Genomic DNA, 15,210 nt, shown 5'->3' on the forward strand with positions numbered 1-15,210 from the left:
CCGCGTTAGCTGTGGTCAAAACAATAAAACATCTGGCCGCACTCCATACGTCACTGGAAGCTTCTTTTATTAATCATCACCGAGCTACACAAAGTACTGCCCCTCTAACACATTTCACCCAATTCTGGGCTTAATTAAGCCCAGGATTGGGTGAAATGCGCTAGAGGGCCGGACCTGAGGCGGGACTTTGTGTTGCTGTGTAATCTTTAATAAGAGGTTTCCAGCAACATATGGAGTGTGGTCGAATGTTTTGTTTTCATGGCAGGTTTATTGTTTAGTCTGGACAGCAGGAGATTTACACCCAACGCCCACACAGCGGCAGAGCTCCTGAAAGGCTTCAGGGTGTAAAGATGATTCCACACCCCCACCCCAGTGGGTCCAGACAATGGCAACTGGAAAGTCCGGCTGCCAACTGTCCACTCCTGGAATGTCCACAGTGGTTAGTTAGGGCTGGAACATGAAGCTCTACCCATGATATAATCAGGTCTCGTTCTCTTTACAACTTCTGGTTCTCCCTTGATGGCTGATGTATGCCACGGCCGTTGTATTGTCAGATTTGACCGTCGTTAGTTGCTCTTGAAGTCGATTTGGCCTTAGATTCATAATACCGATTCACTGGCTTTCCTCGCTGACCAGGTCCGCTATATGGTTGAGGTCTCACGGACATCCCTACAGTCTTACAGGTTGCCATCATCATTAACATTCACTGCAGTGTAAGGAAGGACTTGAATGGCACCCAAATCAGGATCAGAGATCCACAAGCGAGCGAGATACTTGTCTTGGCCAACAGACATATGGGGCGATCCAGAGAGCGAGTCTGATTTTCCCATTCAGCCAGTTGCAGCAGTCTGGAGTGGAACTGAGCATGCGGTGCCACCTCAAAAAGGAGGCCACCATCAGGCTCAAGACCCTCATGAAGAATCTCAGCGAGGGCTCATCTTGGCCTGCATTTGTGACCATAGAGCCAGAACCACCTGGGCCTGGTTCACATGCAGGAGAAGACTCAGGTATTCTAGATGGGAAATAGGATCCAACATCAACTTCTGGAGGTTGAGGATCCACCCTAAACACTGCAGTGTTTGAATTGTCCTGTGAATATCCATACTCCGGGTCTATTCCAACTAGGCTTTCAGTAGAAGATCGTCTAAGTATCCCTCATCTTGGAGACCCTGAGAGTGCAGACAGGAGATAACACAACTTTTGTGAATATGGCTCTGGAGAGCCCTGAGGAAATAGCCACAAACTGGAAGTGTGCTTCCCCAAAGACAAAACAGAGGAAGAATAGTTACGGAGGGAAGTTTGGTAAATGCGTATGTCCACCAAAAGCAAGAAAATCTCCCCACTGAAGAAAGACAATGACTGGTCAAGTCAATTCCATCTGAAACTTGTTTAGAGACTAAATCCAGGATGGGACACACCCCTCTATTATGTTTTGGGACTGTGGATAGGTTGGAGTACAACTCCTGGATCTCTTGAAACTCACAAATGATCGCTCCAGATGTAATCAATTGCTGCATTGTCTTCTGCAGAGCTTCTTCTGCTTCCCTGCTGGGGGGGAAAGAGGGCAGATTGAAAGGCATCAAAGCAAGGAGGATGGTAGACTAAACTCGTTTGGGCAGGGTCCTCCTCATCTACTGTTTCTGTATGTCAATGATGCTTGTCTGGGTTTCTAACTTGTCTAGTCTAAACGACTGTACAGAGCTGCAGAATATGTTGGCACTATATAAAAAAAATAATTGCGGCAGGATAAAAACTAGTTTGTAACCCTGGGAATCTATTGAGAGTATCCACTGATCCTAGATGTATCGACTAGCAAAGGCCAACACAGCTGTCCATCCAATCATTGTTCGAATGGCATCAGGAGCTCAGAGTCCACGAAAATCTAATTTGAGTCATGTACCTTATACTAGGTCCAAACAGCCAAGGTCTGACATTCTTCTGTAGAAGCCACTACCGGTTGCAAGCTAGGGCCAACGAGGGCAAAAGAGGCCTTAAACAAGCTTTCAGGGTACTTATTCACAAGGTCTTTAAAAGCCGGAACATCCAGTACAGACAGCAATCTGTTAAAGCAAGAGATTGCCACATCTACCTGCTCTCTTCTTGAGTAATGTTCCTCCAAGGGGTATTGCTGTGCAAACCTTTTTATTGGAACAAATATTTTCTCAGGATGTTGCCAATTACCATAGAGCACCTTCTCTACCATGGAGTGTATTGAGAAGGTCTTAGAGGGGGTTTTATTTTTTCGTTAAGGGGAACCCATACTGATATCCTTAGGATAATCCTTCATAAGTGGGTCTTCTCGACTCCATGTGTCCCCATTTGACAGTGAAGTAATATGGCCACCACAAACTACTCGTAGGTGCACTGCACCAGTCCTAACATGGTTGACACCTGGTCAAATGTTGTGTAAGGCAGCCACAGGTATAGCCCCCCAAAAACTAGCACTTTTTGGCAGTATGGCTGCACCATGTGCCAATGTGAGTGGCTAACACAAGAACCAGTGCCTGAAGCAATATCACAGGCCGCACATCTCCCATCCTGGCAGAGTCTGGGTACGGCCCCGGAACTATTGCTGTGGGACACACAAGCAGGAAGCTGCAAAGTTACTGCTGTAGCTGGACGTAGCTAGAGAGAAATTAGCAGAAGAATCGTGGGAAATAAGGTATTTAAATTTCATACATCTCCCTCAGTAGACCATAACCTAAGGACATTAGCAAAAAAGAATTCAGGGAGTGGGGGGCCGATGTGACGATCCTCACAATCTGGCCAGTGTTCTCTTGATGATACCTGAATATTACAGAGTCTTTGAATGTGATTGTGAACTGCACTGTGTGACTAAGAAAAAAATGTTGCCTCTCAGAGATGAGAAGACATCCATTCACCTAGGCTGGGTTCACACCTAGGCATATTGAATATGCCCGTCTGTCGCGCAGTAAAAAAAATACTTGGCTGTATCCCAATGGAAACGCCCAACAAAAACGGCCCAAAGAAGTACATGTAATTGTTTGAGCGTAGGCCGTTTTAGACGGGCGGAAATACGGAAAGGTGTGAACCATACCCATAGAAAACAATTTGATTCTCATGTTTGTACGTTTTGTAGAGCGTTCATAGAGCTTTGAACGCGCAACAAAACGTAAAAGGTGTGAACAGGGCCTTAAGGACACTAGCAAAATCCTACGGCAGGATGGGAGTGGTAATACAGGGCTGTTGTAACAACTTTGCATTTGCCAGTGTCCAAGCACCTGAAGGTGGCATAACCAATTGGTATCAGATTTTCAGTCTGTGCCGTGCAAATAAGGATTTCCTTTAGTACACTTTTTTTTTATTGCAGGCTTACAAGTGTATAAAAAGGTGTGTAGGTGTGTGTATTCGTTTTGTCTTTATTTTGATAATTATAAAAAAAATATAATTAATAACTAGCAGTGTCCTATGGAAGCTGAAACAATTATTTCTGAATGAACATTTCCTGTTGAATATGCTTAATGTTATTGCTGACAGAGTGGTTATATGATAAGGAACCACACTGATTGGTTCCCAATCGTTAGTGGGGGGCCAACATTGTCAGTGATAGTGGAATTTGGCACTAGCAGCTATACAAAGTGTTGCATCACAAAAGGAAAGTCATTAAAATAGCATTCTAAGCGTAGGACATCATGCTGAGGAACATCAATCTACAAACTGTGAGGTAGGGTCTAATACTTTCTTGAATCAGACATAGGTCAATAAAATTAAAATGGTTCCACAAAACACAATGGTTGCTGTTGAATATCTATAAATTTCACTGGTTCACACTGGATGCTAACATAATAGCTCTCCTTTGAAACACACTTGAAGTCCTGAACCCTTGTTACACTGCAAGCAAAAAGAAACATCCGTACACTCCTTTGCTGTACAGTTTATTTTTTTCTTTACGAATAAGAGGCCAAAAAACGTATGTACACAGAGAATCCAAAGAAACCCAAAGCAAATCTGCATGAAGCGCAGTGTTTACCCCTTCACCCGAGGCTTTGGTTGTAGCATTTTCCAGGGCGCATCTACAGAATCTCTGTGAGGGTGGTTGCCTAATGGGAAACAAACCACATGCACTACTACTTATGCTGCATGCACCAGGCCGAAACCTCCTCACACAGTAAATAAAGATGCAGGGAAAGCATTGATGTCATCTTAGATGCCTTCCCTTTAGCCCATCCGTTTGAAGCCAAAATCAGTGGTTTTTATCCAGATGTGTTCTTTTGTTCCAGGTAAATACACTTTTTAGAATAGCAAACATTGCAAAGTTTATTAAACAAGGATACCCTGCTACATTCTCCACTTGCATGCTCTCATTAATAACTGCAGTCATACATAGTGTACCACGCCATCATGCATACTGCCACAATTAATTGCTCAATCCCAGGTGACTTCTCCTCCAGCCAGAGAATCTATGGCACAACCCGCATGTCATCCACCCACACAGTTGGCACAGATAAGTAGTCATTATGGTTGGCTGAAGATGCACACCAACCTGCAACATGTACTTGGTGGGTCTGAGAAATGCAATGCGTTTGCCAAAGCAATTGTATATGACAATGAGAAAAATGTTTATCATGCTGAATTTGGTTTTACAGGGTGAAGCAATAAATCACATATGGCCTCACTGCCACGCTTCTCCTTAACATTAAGAATACACTATGAGGCCAAGCTTTCTGCAACCTCCCTTCAGTAATGAGTGGTTAAAGCAACATGTCATGTACAAAGGTGAAATATTGGCTGCGCAAGGCTCTGCATCAAGCTTAACATTTGTAAAGCACCCCAAAGTGATGTTTTCATGGCTACTCATCACACAAGGACCAAAGCAAACTAGTTGAACTGACTGTTCTGTATATATTACACTTTTGCTTCATTCATCAGTGGTTTACAAAATGATGCCAATGAGCCAGTAGAATGTTCCATACCTATGACATAAGATGCTGCTTGTTTTCCTAACCTCCTCTTACGCACTTGCTAGAACAGCAAAACACACTGCCAAGGAAAGCAAGAAAGCAGTTGAAAGGCATATATATGAATATTACACTCATCTTTACATAAATCCCTCTGCATTATGCTCCTCCACTCCACACTTTTAAAATACACAATGAATGCTGTATCGATCCATTCCTATTCACACCCCTCCCCTCCCCCAACATGGAGTGGTCAGTGCCCCTCCACGGCATTAGACATAAAAGCACTGCACTGTTGCATTTTATTGGTTGTTTCTGTTTGAAATCAAGGCATATTGTTGTTTTAAAACTAAGGTACCACCTATGCACAGATTAGATTGTGTGCTCGATCTCTCCAACAAGTTTATGTGCAAATATGCTGATGGAAACCAGAATTTTGTGGGTTATTTTTTCATTTTCTCTGCAAGCATGCCATGCATTGCATTAAAAAAAAAAAAAAAGGAATAATAAGAGAAAAATATTAAGTACACGTATACCATCTTATCCAAAACCCAGACTATTAGCTCTACACTCGCTTGAGATTCTACAGCCTCCTTTGTTTTGATGCACTTTTTTTTCTGCCCAGATACTGTGATAATGAGCAAGTCTCAGTCCCGTGCTGATGCAACATGGAGAATTAGGGGTAAAGAAAATCCATCCTGCTCTATAAATGTGCAAGGGAGGGAAAGAAAGAACATAAAAAGGTAGTTATGCATTCATCTTAACCACTGAGCTGCAGCAGGATAAGTGCAGCACCTGGGTTCTTCCTTCAGGAAAGGGGTTACACTTGGACTAAAACTTCAAATGCAATGGAATAAGGTGAAACTGTTCGGGGTAGAAGTAAGGACGTTGCTCGCAAAGTCCACGGGATGCTGAATACTCTCGCAGCAAGCTCTGGGTTTGGGCTCCTCCCTCCTCCCCGCCCCTTCCCACTTCAGGGTTCTTGCTGTGTGGGTCTTTTCAGATCCCGGATCTGTTTCACTAGGTAGGTTTTCTCGTCGTTAAATTGCTCGTCTTCAGTGCGGTCATTCTGAAACTTGCTGAGGAATTCAATAAGCTTGCTCTGGTTCTTGAGGAGAATATCCAGGACAGGCTGCGTTTTGTTCGGGTTGGCTACAAATACCTGTGGATATGGGTACAGTGAAGCCAATTAAAAGAGAAATTATGCTTACATAAACTAAAATAAAAAGTGAAAATGTATTAAAGCCACAATTCGGGCAGATTATTAATTTCCACACAACACACTGTGATTATTAAACGCTGGGTGTTACATGTAGAGGGCGACCTCAATGTAGAAAAATCTTATCTTGCAGCACATAGCCTCCCTCACAGAACGTGGAGCGTCCAGACATTGAAAGGAGGCAGCGATGCATCCCGAGCTATACAGCACTCTGGTCTCATCACCCACCCCTCGTCACTATCCCTTCAGAAAGTAAATTGTATAAGAGAATGAAAGACATGCAGATGCCACGTATCCATGGGACACATTCATGTTTTAACTGTTTTATGTATATTTCTTTTTTTATTGCTATTCCAAATTTTGTTCCATTGTGAGTAGGCACAAATATGCCATGATTTCTATAGACTGACTGTATTTATTTCAATGTAAGTTGTAATCGCAATCCTGAGTGGTCCTAGCTGGACTGTGCTATTGCTGATCAATATTACTATCAGAATACAGACATTCCTCGGTTACCGACTTACCTGCTTTGCGACCACTCGCACTTATGAAGGGCCGCCGATCGACCTCCGACCTTGCGTGTCAGCACGACGTGTCGCCGGCGGAAGTGATCTTCACTGCGGGACCCGGTAAGTATTTTCATTGCCCGATGTACAGTACACTGTTCGGTACTGTACATCTGCAACACTATACAGTACAGTACTGTATAGAGTTCCTCACTTAACGACCAATTTGTTTAACGACCTGGTCGTAGGAACGGAACTCGGTCGTTAAGTGAAGAATACCTATACTTCAACCACACCCCTCTTATTGGATATTAAGACCTCTTATGGTTCCCTCACTTTTCTGATTTGCATACTCCTTTTAGGTCCATTTCTCAGAAAGTACTGAAACAAGTGGGTTAGCATGTCACCCAGGCACCTAGCAGTTTCATAAAGTCAGCAATGATCGCCTCTATATTTCTCTACCAACGGGTTCTCTTTTTTTTTTTTATCTGCATACAATAGACACAGATTTTTGGTTTAGCTGCACAGATTATCCAAAGATAATAAATAATAGGATTTACAATTATTAAATAATCTTAGAGAACATAGTGCCTAGCCAGGAAAGATCATTATATCCTGGCTGTGCTTTACAGCTTCCTCGGTCACCTTCCTGCTCATTAGACAGCGTGAGAATGCTGAATCTTTGTTTAAAGCGCAGGCTGCAGATGAACACGGGGCATTGCCTATATAATTATGCAGTGTAGTAGGGAGTAGCTGAACACAAATTACAAGTGTACCAGTAATAATGTAATCACCTTAAACACATGGAAAGCTTCAAACTGAATGTTGCGGCTTTTGTCACGCAGCAGGTTCATCATAAGCTTAAGGTTTTCAGGTTTACTGATATACTTTGTCATGATTGTGAAGTTGTGTCGGTCCAGCAGAAGTTCACCAAGGAGCTGCAAACAAACAAAAAAACACGAGTAATGTAATGGGAAAAGGTGGAAAGGAAAGAAAGGTGGAAGATCAAATGAGAGGTAAGTGAGAAGATTGTGGTATGAGAGAGAATACAAAAGCACTGAACACCACTGAAAACAAAAAAGATACTCAGGAGGTCACTTTGAATGAAAACCACATGCCTCTATAGGCATCATTTGAGAACAAGAGTGTTCACAAAGCACTATGATTCCATTAGTATGGATTATAGTGTAACTCCAAACCAAACTTTTGATTAACTGGGAAAAAGCATATTTTATGTTTTAAAGGAGAACTATGGGGTTAGGGCTTTTCCGCATAGTTCTCCTTAGGGTAACGGGAGGACACAAACTAGCGTCCTCCCGTCACCCTAGGCTCAGTATACCACGAGCTGTAGCTGGTCTACTGAGCTGACCTGTGACAGTCTCATTGTCACAGGTCGGCTAGAACTATGAGGTGAGTGAAAAGCACTCCTCATAGTTCTCCTTTAATTACTGTCTCTGTCCTCCTTAAAAGAGAACTATGGGGTAAGTGTTTTTCCCCATAGTTCTCTTAAGGGTCACGGGAGGACATAAACTAGCGTCCTCCCATGACCCAAAGCTCAGTATATCGCGAGTTACAGCTCACGGTATACTGAGACCGCCGCAGCTGGGACATTACTGTCGAGATCCACCCAGTCAGCGCTAGAGGATCGGAGCGGGGAGGGGGGAGATACCCTGCAGCGAGCGTTGGCTGACAGTCACGGCTCTCTGCAGGGAAATGAACGAGAAGTAAGCGAGCGACGTTATGTGTTTGCTCAGTTCCCGATCTATTGAGGCGACGTGTGAGTTTCATTGTCACACGTCGGCTCGAACTATGAGGGTGAGTGATTTTCACTCACCTCATAGTTCTCCTTTAAGGAAGAATTTTCCACTACCAGCAATGATATGCCCCTTATGTAGACAAAACTGTCTGGATAGAAACATTGATTAACCTCTTGCCATCCGCCCGTTAAGAAAAAACGGACGGACGGCTGACTCCTATCTGCGGGTTGCCGTCGTCAGACGGCATTTCTTTCCTGCTCGCGCGCGCCCCCTAGCGCGCGCGCACGGGCAGGAAAGGCCCGCTTGTTACTTCAGCCGTTAACGAAGGTTTAACACCGCGGATGTCAACTGGTTAAACCCTTAGCACCAAGTCACTGCTTAGGTGCCCATTCCTCTGCAAATATGTACCGTGGTAACCCCTCAACTCCCAGTCCTCAGGCAGGTATGTTAATCTCTCAGTACCCAGCTAATGCAGGTTAACCCCTCAGCACTTAATGTCCAGTGCATGTGTAATAACCCCTTTATGCCTAGTGCGTGTGTTTTAACCCCTCAGCAACCAGTGCATGTGGGATAAGCCCTAATATATATTCAGTGTACCATGCCAAATATTAGTATCTTCTCCACTGACCAGTGGGAATCACAGATACCCTTCCCATTTGCAATTTAAACTTTCCCTGGCAACAAAGCCCTGCCCTGTCTCCAACGTCCCCAGTACTACCTCCACTCTTCCTGAACTCTATGACACAGTACTTACTAGTAACCTAATTAAATGTTGGTCTCCTTTTCAACCTTCCTTGTGTCAAATTCCACGGACAGGAAATCTCCTCCTGTTCCCGTTTCAGTACCTTTCCCACCTCGTTCACAGTCTATGTTGCTGCTGATACAATCCCCACCACCTCCACTGTCCCAGAATATTAGTCTTAAATTTAAACGGGCTAATTTCCTGGACACTGATTAAGGTTTATTGCTCCTCTGTATAAACCTTCCAAGTGAAGCGCTCGGCTCCCATGCTGCTGCTCTATAATTACTCAATTTTGTGCCAAATGCATCATAGGGCACATTTCTCAGCCCGTTACTCACCTGTATGACTATGACTATATTTTAAAGTGATTTTGTTACTCATTATGAAAAGAACAGTAACCATGTGAGTGAAAAGATTAACTGTTCTTCCAGCTGTCATACCCTCCACACTATTTTGCACATAATGCCTTGTCATACCCTCCACATAGTTTGCGTATAGAATATCTGCTGTCATACCCTCTGCACTCCTATACCGCATATATTGCCCTATGTCATACCCTCTACAGCCTTCTCCTACATATACTTGACCACGGCCAAATATTTTCCCCCTGTAATATTCTCTGCACTCTTCTCCTGCACAGAATTCACACCATAATAACATTCAATGCTTTCCTGCATATACTACCTGCTGCCATACACTGCATACTCTCCATCTGCACATATTGCCCCCAGCATACCCTCTGCAGTCCTTTCCTGCTCATATAGCTTCCCATTACACAATCTGCAATCCTCTTCTGTACATACTGCCTGCTGTCATACCCGCCATACTTCTTACCTGCACATACTGCCCTCTGTCATACCCTCCGCACTGTTCTCCTACACATACTCCTGGGGTCATACCAACAACACTCCTTTCCTACATAAACTGCCCGCTAACACATCTCTTTAGCATTGTTTGTTATATCCCTAATCTTTCCCAAAAGGTACACTTTTGCACACTTGAAAATGCTCTACACATACCTTCAAAGACTGTCTCTTTGTCACATAGTTTTCAGAGTGCAACAACTTTTCATATTCACTGAAGAACTGAAAAAAAGCATTCACAAAGTTTGAAACCACAAAGAAAGTAGAACGGCACTGTACATGAAGCAGAAACGGTATTGTACAAAAACGGGAGTGTTATATGAGAAAGCATCAATGGACTATGATTGTAACAGATGCATTAAAATGGAATGGTTTATAAATGCTCAGGAGCAGGTTTACACTGACAGCTAAGGGCTGCTATTTAACCCCTTGCCAAGTATGTGAACAGCCGGCCGATCGCTTGTATGACCATGCACAGTGCGGGTCTGTGATAGCAATAAAGTTTAAGTGAAAAAATGAAAAAGTCTCATATTTAAAAAAAATAAAACACCAAAAAAAGACCCCTGCACTTATAAAACGTGAATACAGGTCAGGTGCGCCTATGTGCGAAAACAAATATTATGCCACACGTTACATATCGACGCGAACGTCGGAGTGTGACCAATAATTTTAGGGCCATTAATCACTGATAACACTTCAGACAGGTCACTGTATTGGTGCTGTGTATATATATATATATATACACATACAGGGCTTGAAAAATTTGACGGTGTCTCACCAGTCAGTCAAAAATTTCACCAGTCAGCATGACCGGACTATAGCCTTGCAATTTATGTTAAAACATTTTGGATTATTGTATTTACAGCTTACCTTGTCGTAATGATTCTCAAGGAACTCAGCACTCAGGAGCTTATGTCTAGTCAATAGGTCCTGATAAAAAAACAAAAGCAATTCATACTAAATAGAAGATACCAGAACTACCCATAATACAACTGCAGCCTACTAGACCTTTCAACAAGGAACTTTAAATAATACAGCTCTAAAAGGAACTCCAATGATGCTGTTTTTATGGTTCACAGAACCACATAGTGAGTAAGCTTATTGTACACAAACTCACTGCTGATTGTAGGCTGATGCATACAGACTTAAGTACAATTGGCTTGCACTCTTCATTTAGTGTTTCGGGCTTTGCATGATGGATCAATTATTCACCGAACCTTATGAATATCTGGCTTGGGCCTCCCCCCATGCAAAGTGTTACTCTTTTTCGAATAGTCAAATATTTTGGTTATGTAGCCAAGAACAGAACTAGATAGGGGTGAGGGGTCCTATAGCATTGCTTAACCAAGAATATGATATTGCTTAGACATGAACTATGAATTCACATTTGAGGTTTACAAATCTTGTGGTGGGTTAAACGCAACACATTTGTTTTTTGCTAGGTAGAGTGTTACTTTAATGTATACACTTAAGGCAGGCATCAATGTTCGTGTACTCTGTAATCAATGTAATACCTAACAAAAAGGGGATACTGTGTGGTGAAAGGGGGTGTGTGATATCAGGTATCCTTGTCCCTTGGACTCCAAACAGAAGCTTACCTTAAATGTTGCAAAGGCATCTGAAGCGATATCAAACGTCGACATCTCCACATATCGGAAAAAGTCATAAAACTGCTCGGAGCCCAAAATGATTTTGGCAAGTGGTTCGTGCCTAATACATTCCCGCAGCATGATCCCACAGTTCAAAGCAATTTCAGGAGACTCATACCTTCAGGAATAAAAACCATCTAGTTACTAACCAGTAAGTATACAGATACAAAAAGGTTTTCAGAGCTTTTCAGTGTAGTTGATCATTGTTTCTAAAAATTAAAAAGTACTGTATATTAAAATGGCCGCACACCTTCAGATTTTGAGCTCACCAATAGCTGTGAAGGCCAAGGGTCTACCAGTGCCCATAGACGTGATGACCCTCCCCCCAGGATCCAGCAAAATATGTCTATAGGGCTCCGGGAGACAACTGTGGCTGAGGCGTCTTAGGAAAAGTGCTCATAGGCCTTTAGGAAAATAATCTGTGCCTGATGAAGGGGACCCTGTGCGGCCCTGAAACGTTGCTTCAATGTGACAACATGCGGCAAAAAAGGATCAACACTTGACCACGTTGTCCGGTGTGTTGGTGACATTTTGCTTTAAGTCAGGAAAAAATTAAATCACAGATCCTTTACCAATCAGCATGGCAATATTTGGAATACACATCAATCAAGAAGCAATGTAGATTTATTAAGTCTGACTTCAAAAAAATGACTATAGAAGGCAAGCAGCACAGACAGAACACTAATCGCAAATAATGCCTAATTAATAAATACAGGGAATACAAGAATACTAGATTTATCTTATTGTTTATCTAATGACAGCTGCCAGAAGACATCTACCACAGTCACCATTGCTGTATCACTGAAGCATTTAGAAAAGTCTCCAATGTCCTTTATCTATTAATGAGAGAAAAACAGCAAAGAGCCAGGGGTTTGTCCAATGTATGGCCCACAGACCATTACTCACTGGTCAACAAGGCACAATAGGAGGAAGCCTTTTCATTGTTAAGCTGCAGGTTGAGCAATGTAGACGGCACATTCAGTACCTAACCAGGTCATACAATGTGTACTGTAGTTTATGAACGGAAATATATCGGCGCTTCTTCTGCCCCCGTGCTTGCTCCAGTCTGATCTCTCTAGTAAAAACAGTTCTTCTCCCTGCTGCCTGTTCTCCCTGTTGACTTTCCTCCTCCTTGACCATCTAACACATCTAACTCCTCATCTGCAATGCAGCACAACAAGCTCTATAAATTGCTTTATTTTAAAGTTAAATGGTAAAACATCTTGAATTTGTGTAGCTAGTGTAACTGAACAATAATACAGCAGCAAACTCAAACCACTTTAACCATTATTGTAGGCCATGCAGGGTTCCAATACCACTTACAGTCACTACAGCAATGCATTGGCTGTTCTGGCAGTGATCCACATCTTTCCACAACCTCCCTTCAGTTTACTGATACCTTTCTATCTCACACCATATGTTCAGTGGTTGAAATCCATCATTCAATCAGAACTAGAGCAGATAGAACCAGACACACTAGTGCCTTATATCAATAGCCTTTATCAGAAGTTAACACTCTGCCACACTACTTCCTGTACATCAATTCAGGGACTTACCCAATATCCTGCCCCCACAATGAAGAAATAAACCACCGGTGTTACCAAGACCCACACTTTGTGAAACGCTGATCTAATATCTGTAGGTATTAAAACTTGAGCTGATCACCCAATTATGATGAAAAATAAATCATGATTTTTTTGTAATTCCTATTCTACATGCAGTACATACCCTTTCAATAACATAAAGAGAATATTCTGCTGGGTGCATATATATTCCACAGTTGGGGTTCGCGTGCCAATTTGTCTTCGTAAAATGTTGTTGAAGATTTGAGCCACATCCTTTTTGCCCTGGAAGGAATGTAAAAAACTGTATTGAATGATTGCATCTCACAGGGATAATCAGAAAAAATGACAGTGATGTTATTATATTACACTGAAAGCAACATTTTCCCTATTACACCCACACAAGCATAATGTCACGGATCTGAATTTACCAGCACTGAAGTACACCAGTAGGTACTTTAAAAAGTATAATACAGACAATACAAGGATATATCTCTATTGTAATGGAGAAAGGTTGTGAACACATTATTGAGCAAAGTAATGAGACAGACATGAAATTCATCTAAATTATAATGAATCTCTGTGGATAGAAACATAACATTTGTCACCACTGACATTTCTATTAAAATGTACCTTGACACTCAAAAATCAAATTCTACCAATGCATCCCTCTATGTGCGAGGCACATGTCAGGTGTAAAATGCTGTGATTATGAAATACTTACACATGCAGAGCATTCACTTCCTGCTATGAAAGGGCAAAATTACTTCAGTTTGGCAAAGCAATGCACACTGGGATTGTCTTAGCAGAGCATTGCTGCGAAACCTCATCTGTAATCTCACGAGATCTCAGGGAAAGGCATTTTCCTCCCCTGAGAGGATGTACGTAGTCACGTGCCCTAGTCACATGTGCCAGAAATAAGGTATGCAAAGAATATAAAGCCGGCAATTATCTAGAAGTAGGGATGTTCCGATACCACTTTAAGACCGAGTACCGATACTTTTTTAAAATACTCGCCGATACCAATTACCGATACAGGGACAGGTCACATTTTTTCTAAAGCAATACAAAATCATGATTTTAGGTCAGTTCCTAAATATTATGAAGAACATGAAATTAATATTTATCATGCCATTCCTAACTAAGGCTTGTATGGCCCTAGTGGGGAAAATAGATGAGCACATGTCCAGACCAGAACACTATAGTGTGGCACAGCTATATCCAATTCTGCATACCTGGCTTTATATTATAAAAACTTTATAATATAACCAGGACTGCATAAAAACTTAATATAAAGCCAGGTATGCAGAATTGAATATAGCTGTGCCACACTATACAGTGTTCTGGTCTGGAGTCTGGACACATGCTCATCTATTTTCCCCACTAGGGGGATACAAGCCTTAGTTAGCAATAGCTACATAGCTATTTCTTTATTTAATGTCTTTTTAAAAAAAAATATTATATGCAGTTAAACAGCACAACAACGGGTATCTTAACCCTAACAAAGAAATCCTCATATTTGGTCCCTTTTGTTCTGTTAAATATACAACAGGTGTTTGTCACATCTGTTTGGTCAGTTCAAAAAATACCTATTGGTCTTGCCTGAAATCTGGTGGCATGAGAGCTTCCTGCGCTCTGTGCCCTGTGTCTGTATGGACTATTATCACTCACATTATTTTTAGTTCATTCTGAGAACTACATGACCACACCTCCCTCCCCCAAGTTTTGGAAAGGAGAAAGTCTTGTAGTCCTCTCCAGTTTAATTTGTTCTAATAAAGTAGATAATCATAAAATTACCGGCACTCCAAGTATTCAAGTCAATCAGTTTATTGACCCAACTGAAAACGCCTCTAGCAACGTTTCGGGATCATGCGGCCCCTTCCTCAGGCAAAACATAGGGTTTGCCTGAGGAAGGGGGCCACATGGTCCCGAAACGTTGCTAGAGGCGTTTTCAGTTGGGTCAATAAACTTATTGACTTGAATACTTGGAGTG

The 15,210-nt window shown here is 42.2% G+C and overlaps 1 protein-coding gene across 1 annotated transcript in view; it reads right to left on the reverse strand.

The window, feature by feature from the left end:
- Positions 1-5,392: 5,392 nt before the first annotated feature.
- The window catches only part of LOC108796669 (calcium-binding protein 39), a 32,309-nt gene continuing 22,491 nt past the window's right edge, over positions 5,393-15,210 (reverse strand). Inside the window, exons 4-9 of the mRNA XM_018568165.1 lie at positions 13,384-13,502; positions 11,605-11,773; positions 10,877-10,936; positions 10,163-10,228; positions 7,439-7,582; positions 5,393-6,081 (exon numbers count right to left, since the gene is read on the reverse strand). Coding sequence (XP_018423667.1) covers positions 5,893-6,081; positions 7,439-7,582; positions 10,163-10,228; positions 10,877-10,936; positions 11,605-11,773; positions 13,384-13,502 — 747 coding nt within the window. The 3' untranslated portion in view covers positions 5,393-5,892. The remainder of the gene's footprint in view (positions 6,082-7,438; positions 7,583-10,162; positions 10,229-10,876; positions 10,937-11,604; positions 11,774-13,383; positions 13,503-15,210) is intronic.

Source organism: Nanorana parkeri, unplaced genomic scaffold (genome assembly GCF_000935625.1).
Source record: "Nanorana parkeri isolate BGI_ZX_2015 unplaced genomic scaffold, ASM93562v1 scaffold1147, whole genome shotgun sequence".
Classification (NCBI taxonomy): domain Eukaryota; kingdom Metazoa; phylum Chordata; class Amphibia; order Anura; family Dicroglossidae; genus Nanorana; species Nanorana parkeri.